A 10,915-nucleotide genomic window follows, 5' to 3' on the forward strand; every position below is an offset into this window, starting at 1 on the left:
GAGTCCATCTTTATGGAGTTTGGAATTGCGTTTCTCATTTATGTGGCCTAATCGACAGTGCCAAAGGTAAGTTAGATTTAACTCATTAGGTTTCATCCTTTTAGTATTAATGTTATAAATAGGCATTTTAAGATCAATGACATATAGTCCATTGTTCATTTGTGCAGTAGCGTAGAATATACCATTCAAATAAATTGAGCAACAATTGTTCTTTATTATAAATGAAAAACCAAACTTGTTCAAACAAGAAACGGAATTAATATTCCTGCTAATTGCAGATACATAATAACAGTTCTCTAACTGAATTATTAAACCACTAGGTAAAGTCAATACATAAGTTCCTACGGCTAAGGCAGCAACATTTGCTCCATTGCCAACTCGTAGGTCGACTTCACCTTTTGCCAAATCTCTACTCCCTTTTAGTCCCTGCACATTAGTACAAATGTGAGAACTGCATCCAGTATCTAATACCCATGATGCAGAAGTAGATAAATTAATTTCAATAACAAAAATACCTGAAGTTGAAGTCTTTACTCCATTCTTCTTATCTTCCAGGTACTTTGGGCAGTTTCTCTTCCAGTGTCCGGTCTTACCGCAATGGAAGTAGGTGCCTTCTTTTGCTATGCTTCCACTAGGCTTTAAAGCAGCAACGGTGGGTTTGGGTTTGGCAACTTCCTTGCCTTTCCCTTTATCACCCTGCTTAGTGGGCCTTTTGTTATGTATCTTTCCATTTCCGATCATCAGAATGGACTTTCCTTTTGACTTTAGATTCTACTCGGCAGTTCTTAACATGACGAGCAGTTCAGGAAGAGATTTGTCCATTTCATTCATATTGAAATTTAGGACAAATTGACTGAATCTATCTGGCAACGATTGCAAGATCAAGTCAGTCGCAAGTTCCTTTTCGAGGGGAAAACCCAATCTCTCAAGGTTTTCCACATACCCAATCATCTTGAGCACATGGGGACCTACAGGGGCTCCCTCAGCTAACTTGCCTTGAAAAAGGGCTTTTGAAACTTCAAACCTCTCATGCCTTGCTTGCTCTTGATAGAGCATCTTCAGGTGTTCGATCATATCGAACGCTGACATGTTCTCATGTTGCTTTTGCAATTCTGAGTTCATGATAGCTAGCATGAGACAAGCAGTTTCATTGGCATCACCGACATGCTTCTTATAAGCATCTCTTTCTGCCTTAGGTGCAGAACTAGGAGGTTCCTCTTCAGGAACAGGTGTCTCCAAGACATACAGCTTTTTATCATGTTTGAGGACAATCCTCAGGTTTCGGTGCCAATCCAGAAAATTTGTCCCAGACAATTTTTCCTTATCAAGGATTGATCGCAAAATGTTGTTAGAGGTGTTTGCTGTCATGGTAATCTACATAAGAATTAATGAAAATATAAGTATCATTGACATCTTTAATTAGGCCTTTAATCAAATATGCTCCCACTATTTTACTCAAAACAAATGACCCTCATCATTTGATTCGGAAAATCCCGTTGGAAGATTTTCTAGTGGGTCGAGATCCATATTTCACTTCGTTCTAAGTCCGCGTAGGCGGATTACACAAAACTAGGTTATTTAGGTAGGAACTCCTTCCAATTATATCTCATACAACTCTCGAAAATTTCAGTTGGGTGAATAACTCCTTATTCAATCCATCATATAGATAATTCCTAACACTTACTTCTAAACATATTTAATATTACTATAATTAAGTTTGACCCGTCGTTTTAGCAGTTGGATATTACAATTATCCCATCGCACCTTACCAATATAGAAAATGCACCTCGCGTAGGCGAAACCTACATTGTCCGATACTAGTCTTGATGAGTGCTAAAACTTGGAAAGCAAACACATATAATATTATTATAATTTGTTTAGTTAAGTTTGACCCATTGTTTTAACAGTTGGATATTACAATTATCCCATCGCACCTTACTAATATAAAACATGCACCTCGCGTAGGCGAAACCTACATTATCCGATACTAGTCTTGATGAGTGTTAAAACTTGGAAAGCATAAACTTAATATTTAATTTGAGGGAATTGCAATTTTTCTGATCTCGCCGGCTTATTTATCATATAAATCGCCTCTCACATGCATCAACATACATTCACATGCATCAACATACATACATACATAATGAAACAGTTATGGCCCCTAGCGCAATTTTTCTCCCAAGCCAATGAGAGAACCTAAGCTAACCTAACAACGATCTAAGCTTCTCCAAGCAAGATCTTCAAGGTTGTCCTCCTTTGGCACTGACTTCTTTGCTTTCTTGATATCATTACATTGCATAAAAGAAACTCGTTTTACATACGAGGGAGTGAGATGAGAAAAGAAGTTACATTGAGAGATTAAAAGAGAGGCACGACACGCAGGTCGTATTTTAAAACCCAAAACAAAATAAAGGAAAACTAAGGTCATAACCGATCACCACAAGACAATAATAAACACATTATTATTATTATCAAATTTAATTCTTTTAATTAATTAAAACCAAATTAAATTTCGACGACCGATCACACTACGCAGAGTTAGCCGGGGGTCTGCTGCCCGGTCAGCCGAAATTTTTAATGAACAATTCATTTAAAATCGACGTCGCTTTTCGCATCAACACTTGATACTTTAAAGCACTGAGTTAGCCGAACGGGTGAATTTTGCCTTGCGTTAATCGGTTAACACTATTTGAAAATCTGTTGGAAAACTGTATTCCGTCTTGCGTTAACCGGTTAACCAAATGCGTTAACCGGTTAACACTGTTTGAAAACCTTAAAATATTTTATTTCGTATTGCGTTAACCGGTTAACCATATGCGTTAACCGGTTAACACTGTTCCAAAAAGTGTTTAGAAAGCACAACTCTTGTGCAGTCATAACCCCAATCGCATAACTCTCTGACAACACAACCCTTGTGCCGTCACTAACCCTGATGCACCAATTTCAGACCGTCAAACACATCTCGATTGTTGATTCAGTATGATTGATCAACACGTCACTGCTTCACCATACTAATGTCGGATCAAGAAGCAAACGACCATTGATCGCTCAAAGGAAAACAACCATTGAGTGTTTGAATGAACGAAACGAGAGCACTATATCATATATAATGTATTTTGCATCAGGATTACATATATCATATATGTATAACTTGATCGATCTCAATTTAATCTTTGATCCATTCTGTCTTTAATCATATTAATACAGAACAAAACATTTATCAGATTCATGGTTTCGTAAGTGGCTCTGATACCACTGAAGGAGAATTGCCATCCAAGGCGCAGCGGAATTTAAAAATTTCTCCATTTAGTGATCCTTACGAATGGGCATGATCAGTGATAGAATCGTTACCTCTTATGGCGATTCAAACCTTTGGTGCAGATCTCTTGTAACGATCAAAACCTTGGATACAAATCCACGGAGCGATCACGAATGTTGAACGATGACAACGTCTCTACTCAGTCCACACGAACGGGTTCCTTCAATCTCAGTGCTAGCTGGTACGAATGAAGGCTTTGAGTGAGAGAGAGAGAGAGGAAAACGAAATTCTAAGTCTTCACTTGAGTGTTAGTCTGAGTGACAATGCTTCTACCCAAGGGTTCTATTTATAGAACCACTTGTGTGGGCTTCAAGCTAAAAAGCCCACTTAAGTGTATTTTGGCCCATATCTTATAATATGCCCAAAATCACTTAAGCGTGTGGTACCTTACCATATTTCGTATTCCACTTAAGTGCACCGTACCTTACGATGTTCCTTAGTTACTCTATCTCTCATCAATCCGTCCTTTGTGTGTGACCCTGTAGGTTTTCGCGACGTTGGCAATTATATTAAATCACGCATTTAACATAATAAACAGTGAGCGGTATCTAGCAACACATCACTGCTACCCAAGTCACGAAAATGTCATGTGATCTGACAAAACCTCCTGTGATAATAATTATGTGTATAATTACCCCTTTGCCCTTATGTCTATATTGAACACAAGGTATAGACCGTGTCATCCTTGTCCAGTTCAATATTGGGCCCATAGACATTTATCCTGTTACGCAGGATGGGCAAATTCCATCTAGGTCACTCATGTCCCTCAGCATGCTTCGTGGAGTACCCATCAACTGTCTTTATGGTTATCCAGTTACGGACAACGTTGGATCAACAATAAAGCACTCGACTCTACATCTAGGATCCATAGTGGTTTCAGGTCGAAGAGTGGTATACACCATTATCACCATGAGAGTAACTTATGACACTTTGCATAACTTTCTATATAGTATTCTCATAGCGGGTCAATCCGGTATAAATATTACTCTTAATATTCATACCTATGTTTAAGACTTGATAACTCTTTATCCATGATCCATGAGATGTGATCATCAGTCTACAAACATAAGAGTCTTAATGCTTTAATGTTATCCCACTTCACAATAAAGCTCGACTACGGATACTTTAAGAATAGTGTCCTTATGTTTAATGTGATCTCATGATTAAGTCATACTTGATACATTAAACGGACTAGCTATTCTAGGGACTTTATTAATCAAACATAATAAAGAAAAAACCTTTTATTAATTAATAAATAATTTGATACAAGTACCAAAAGTATTGGCCTCTAGGGCTTACACCAACATCATCAACGTCACAGGCTTGCTCACCTTTATCTTCAGATCCTACAACAAGTTCAGAATCCATGCAGCTTGACAAGCAGATAAAGCACCTACAATGTATTCAGCTTCACAGGTTGATAATGCAACCACTAGTTACTTTTTGGAGCACCAAGAAATAGGACATCCCAAATACTTGAAAAAATATCCAGAAGTACTTATTTTGTCAACTTTGTCTCCACACCAATCAGAGTCTGAATAGAACACCAACTCTAACTCAGATTTAGCATCAGAAGGGAACACAATTTCATACTTCAGAGTTCCCTTAACATACATCAATATCTTAACAACAACTTGGTAATGTGACCACTTTGGTTTGTTCATAAACCAAATCACATTTCCAACTTCATAACAAATATCAGGTATGATATTACAGAGATATGTCAATGATCCTACCAACTGTTTAAAAGTTATAACATCTACATCATCACCCTAAACATCAGAATCCAACTTATGATTTGTTTCAGCAAGTGTGATTGCAGACTTGCAATTCATTAGCTCAAATCTCTTAAGAAGCTCAAGTTCATTCTTCAACCGATGCAAGATTATACCCTTGCTAGAGTACATAATCTACATTCCTAAAAAGTATGTCATATCTCCGAGATCAGTCATATCAAACTCATTCATCAACACCTTATAGAACTTAGCTATCTCATATGAACAACTCCCTGTTAGCAACATGTCATCAATATAGAGACACACCAAAATCATATTGCTATTATATGTATGCTGAACATAAACACCATACTCCATCTCACATTTTCTGAATCCTTGAAGCTTAAAAAATAAATCAATTTTCATATTCTAAGCTATAGGAGCTTGTTTCAATCCATACAAGGATTTATGCAACTTGTACACCATCCTTTCCTGATTATTTTTCACAAATCTAGGAGGTTGTGATACATAAACTTCCTCTTGTAAAATACCATTCAGAAATAAAAATTTCATATATAAATGCATTAGAGGCTGACTACTATTAGTAGCTATAACAATACCAGTCTGATTGTTTCATGTCTAGCTACATGAGCAAACACCTCAAAGTAATATAGTCCAGATTTCTATAGAAATCCTCTAGCTACTAACCTTGCTTTGTGTTTGCAAATTGATCCATATGGATTTATTTTTACCTTGTAAACCCATCAAACACTGATGGATTTCTTGTTCTTTGAAAGCTCAGTCAGCTCCCAAGTCTTGTTTCTTTCTATAGCCTTAAGTTCTTCTTTCATGGTCTTCAACCACACTTTCTTCTTAAGAGCTTCTTATGTACTTACTGGTTCAGAATCTACCAACATGGCAAACCTAATGACTTCCCCTTCAGAGTCTATTTCAGTACCTTGCAGCAATTCAAAATCTACAAACCTTCATGGAATTTGTCGAATTCTCTATGGCCTAGTTTCAGAAGCAGAACCACCTTCAGAAACTATAACTTTAGAGGGTGTGCCTTCAGAAGGTCTACCTTTAGAGGCTAGATTACCACCAGAGTCTAGATCATCTTCGGAATCTGGATCATCCTCAGAATCTGAATCATTGTCAGAATCTAAATCATCAAATTCTCCTTCAAAGTCAGACTCAACTTTAGCATCAGTGTCACCTTCAGACTCTGGCTCATTTTCAGACTCAGAATCTTCTTCAGAGGCAGATTCTCATTCAGAGTCTGAAATGTATTCAAAAGTTAACTCAAGTGTTAACACTGCACCAGAGTTGGATTAAGACTTATTTCAATCCCACGCTTATGATTCTTTCACAAGGACATCTTTGTTGAATTCAACTTTGTTAGTGACATGACATTATAGCTTATATGCATATGTATTGTGGTACCCTAAAAGCAACATGACTTTGCTTCTGTCATCCAACTTCCTTCTCTTAGCATATGGAACATTCTTATAACAAACAAAACCAAACACCTTCAGATGGCTCACACTTTGCTTATCTCCAGTCCACTTCTCGAAATGAGAAATTTCCTTCAGCTTTTAGTTGGACACCTGTTGAGCACATATGTTGTAGTGGGAACAACTTCTCCCCACAAGTTGTGAGAGAGCTTCTTTTTCTTCAGCATGCTCTTTGTCATATCAAGCAAATCTATTTCTTCTTTCAGTAAGACCATTGTGTTGAGGAGTGTATGGAGCATTAACCTCATGCTCAATTCCATTCTCCTCATAGTATATTTTGAACTCTATAGAGTTGTACTCACCCCCACCATCAATTATGAGAATTTTCAGCTTCTGACCACTCTGTTTTTCAGCTTTCACCTTGAACTTCTGAAACTCAAAAAACACCTCATACTTAAACTTGATAAGTGCTATCCATGTCATTCTTATGAACTCATCCACAAATGGAATAAAAAATTGTTTTGTCCAAGTGAAGCTACTTCAAATTGTTCACACACATCAAAATGCACTACTCATAGAGCATGTTTTGCTCTTGGAGCCACTTATTATGTAAATGGAAGTCTAAGTTACTTACCTTTCATGCATATCTCACACGACTTCTTAGGCTTCGCAATCTTAAGAATTCCATGTACCAACTTCTTAGAACTCAGATGCCCTAAGCTTCTGAAGTTCGGAAGCCCCGATCTCCTATGCCATAACTCACTGTCACCTTTTGCACTTAGGCATTTAGTTTAAGTTGTCTCCACATTCACCTTGAATATTTTGTTGCTTCCCTGTTCAAGAAAGTTATCCCCACAAGGTGTAAGAGAGCTTCTTCTCCTTCGGCATGCTCCTTGTCATATCAAGCAAATATGTTTCTTCTTTCAGCAAGACCGGTGTGTTGAGGAGTGTATGGAGCATTAACCTCATGCTCAATTCCATTCTCCTCATAGTATATTTTGAACTCTATAGAGTTGTATTCACCTCCACTGTCATTTACAATAATTTTCAGCTTCTGACCACTTTGTTTTTCAACCTTTACCTTGAACTTCTGAAACTTAACAAACACCTCATACTTAAACTTGATGAGTGATATCCATGTCATTCTTATGAACTCATCCTTAAATGGAACAAAATAATTATTTTCTCCAAGTGAAGCTACTTCAAATGGTTTACACACATCAAAATGCACTACTCCTAGAGCATGTTTGCTCTTGGAGCCACTTATGATGTAAATGCCAATCTAGGTTACTTACCTTTCATGCATATAACACATGACTTCTTAGGCTTTACAATCTTAGGAATGTCATGTACCAACTTCTTATAACTCAGATACCCTAAGCTTCTGAAGTTTGGATGCCCCGATCTCTTGTGCCACAACTCACAGTCACCTTTAACACCTTCCACACTTAGGCATTTAGAGGCTGTGATACATAAACTAGGAGGTTGTGATACATAAACTTCCTCTTGTAAAATACCATTCAGAAATAAAAATTTCATATATAAATGCATTAGAGGCTGACTACTATTAGTAGCTATAACAATACCAGTCTGATTGTTTCATGTCTAGCTACATGAGCAAACACCTCAAAGTAATATAGTCCAGATTTCTATAGAAATCCTCTAGCTACTAACCTTGCTTTGTGTTTGCAAATTGATCCATATGGATTTATTTTTACCTTGTAAACCCATCAAACACTGATGGATTTCTTGTTCTTTGAAAGCTCAGTCAGCTCCCAAGTCTTGTTTCTTTCTATAGCCTTAAGTTCTTCTTTCATGGTCTTCAACCACACTTTCTTCTTAAGAGCTTCTTATGTACTTACTGGTTCAGAATCTACCAACATGGCAAACCTAATGACTTCCCCTTCAGAGTCTATTTCAGTACCTTGCAGCAATTCAAAATCTACAAGCCTTCATGGAATTTGTCGAATTCTCTATGGCCTAGTTTCAGAAGCAGAACCACCTTCAGAAACTATAACTTTAGAGGGTGTGCCTTCAGAAGGTCTACCTTTAGAGGCTAGATTACCACCAGAGTCTAGATCATCTTCGGAATCTGGATCATCCTCAGAATCTGAATCATTGTCAGAATCTAAATCATCAAATTCTCCTTCAAAGTCAGACTCAACTTTAGCATCAGTGTCACCTTCAGACTCTGGCTCATTTTCAGACTCAGAATCTTCTTCAGAGGCAGATTCTCATTCAGAGTCTGAAATGTATTCAAAAGTTAACTCAAGTGTTAACACTGCACCAGAGTTGGATTAAGACTTATTTCAATCCCACGCTTATGATTCTTTCACAAGGACATCTTTGTTGAATTCAACTTTGTTAGTGACATGACATTATAACTTATATGCATATGTATTGTGGTACCCTAAAAGCAACATGACTTTGCTTCTGTCATCCAACTTCCTTCTCTTAGCATATGGAACATTCTTATAACAAACAAAACCAAACACCTTCAGATGGCTCACACTTTGCTTATCTCCAGTCCACTTCTCGAAATGAGAAATTTCCTTCAGCTTTTAGTTGGACACCTGTTGAGCACATATGTTGTAGTGGGAACAACTTCTCCCCACAAGTTGTGAGAGAGCTTCTTCTTCTTCAGCATGCTCTTTGTCATATCAAACAAATCTATTTCTTCTTTCAGTAAGACCATTGTGTTGAGGAGTGTATGGAGCATTAACCTCATGCTCAATTCCATTCTCCTCATAGTATATTTTAAACTCTGTAGAGTTGTACTCACCCCCACCATCAATTATGAGAATTTTCAGCTTCTGACCACTCTGTTTTTCAGCTTTCACCTTGAACTTCTGAAACTCAAAAAACACCTCATACTTAAACTTGATAAGTGCTATCCATGTCATTCTTATGAACTCATCCACAAATGGAATAAAAAATTGTTTTGTCCAAGTGAAGCTACTTCAAATTGTTCACACACATCAAAATGCACTACTCATAGAGCATGTTTTGCTCTTGGAGCCACTTATTATGTAAATGGAAGTCTAAGTTACTTACCTTTCATGCATATCTCACACGACTTCTTAGGCTTCGCAATCTTAAGAATTCCATGTACCAACTTCTTAGAACTCAGATGCCCTAAGCTTCTGAAGTTCGGAAGCCCCGATCTCCTATGCCATAACTCACTGTCACCTTTTGCACTTAGGCATTTAGTTTAAGTTGTCTCCACATTCACCTTGAATATTTTGTTGCTTCCCTGTTCAAGAAAGTTATCCCCACAAGGTGTAAGAGAGCTTCTTCTCCTTCGGCATGCTCCTTGTCATATCAAGCAAATATGTTTCTTCTTTCAGCAAGACCGGTGTGTTGAGGAGTGTATGGAGCATTAACCTCATGCTCAATTCCATTCTCCTCATAGTATATTTTGAACTCTATAGAGTTGTATTCACCTCCACTCTCAGATACAATAATTTTCAGCTTCTGACCACTTTGTTTTTCAACCTTTACCTTGAACTTCTGAAACTTAACAAACACCTCATACTTAAACTTGATGAGTGATATCCATGTCATTCTTATGAACTCATCCTTAAATGGAACAAAATAATTATTTTCTCCAAGTGAAGCTACTTCAAATGGTTTACACACATCAAAATGCACTACTCCTAGAGCATGTTTGCTCTTGGAGCCACTTATGATGTAAATGCCAATCTAGGTTACTTACCTTTCATGCATATAACACATGACTTCTTAGGCTTTACAATCTTAGGAATTTCATGTACCAACTTCTTATAACTCAGATACCTTAAGCTTCTGAAGTTCGGATGCCCCGATCTCTTGTGCCACAACTCACAGTCACCTTTAACACCTTCCACACTTAGGCATTTAGTTTCAGTTGCTTCCACATTCACCTTGAATATTCTGTTGCTTCCCTGTTCAGTCTGCATAATCAGCTTCTGATCAGAATCATACAACTTCAAGAGATTGTCCTTCATAATAACTGAGAAACCTTTCTTAATTAGATGACCTACATTCATCAGATTTATTTTCATGCCAGGAACATACCAAACATCCTTGATTAGAGCAGTTTTTCCATTCTTCACTTTGACCTTGACATTTCCCATTCCTTCAACATTTGGATACTTATCATCAACACATCTGATTTTTGTCCTCTTTCTAGAGTCAAAGTTAATCATCCATTTTTTATTTCAAGTTAGGTGATTTGAGTAACTAGTGCCATATACCACCAGTCTACCAAATATCCACCATCCGGTTCACAAGCCATCAATAGCACATCTTTATCATCAGATTCTCCTCTGGCTATGTTTGCTTCTTTTGATTTCCTTTCCTTGTTTGACCAACAATTAACAGCAAAGTAACTAAACTTCTTACAACAGTAACATTGGACCTTCTTCTTGTAAAACTTCTTCTTTCCC

The 10,915-nt window shown here is 37.4% G+C and overlaps 1 protein-coding gene across 1 annotated transcript; it reads right to left on the minus strand.

Moving 5' to 3' along the window:
• Positions 1-8,461: 8,461 nt before the first annotated feature.
• On the minus strand, positions 8,462-10,603 carry LOC127129622 (uncharacterized). The gene is made up of 4 exons (XM_051058775.1): positions 10,204-10,603; positions 9,990-10,105; positions 9,271-9,337; positions 8,462-8,703 (listed from the first exon to the last, which is right to left on the minus strand). The coding sequence occupies exons 1-4, from the start codon at positions 10,601-10,603 to the stop codon at positions 8,462-8,464; spliced, it is 825 nt and encodes a 274-aa protein (XP_050914732.1).
• Positions 10,604-10,915: the final 312 nt, after the last annotated feature.

This window comes from Lathyrus oleraceus, chromosome 3 (assembly GCF_024323335.1).
Source record: "Lathyrus oleraceus cultivar Zhongwan6 chromosome 3, CAAS_Psat_ZW6_1.0, whole genome shotgun sequence".
NCBI classification, from domain to species: Eukaryota; Viridiplantae; Streptophyta; class Magnoliopsida; order Fabales; family Fabaceae; genus Lathyrus; species Lathyrus oleraceus.

Coding starts and splice junctions, on each gene's coding strand:
- LOC127129622 (XM_051058775.1), bottom strand. CDS start 10,603: ATGGGAAATGTCAAGGTCAAAGTGAAGAATGGAAAAACTGCTCTAATC. Junction 10,106..10,203: donor ATGTGTTATATGCATGAAAG/GTAAGTAACCTA, acceptor CATTTGAAGTAG/CTTCACTTGGAGAAAATAAT. Junction 8,704..9,270: donor TCTCATAATTGATGGTGGGG/GTGAGTACAACT, acceptor CCTCTGAAGAAG/ATTCTGAGTCTGAAAATGAG.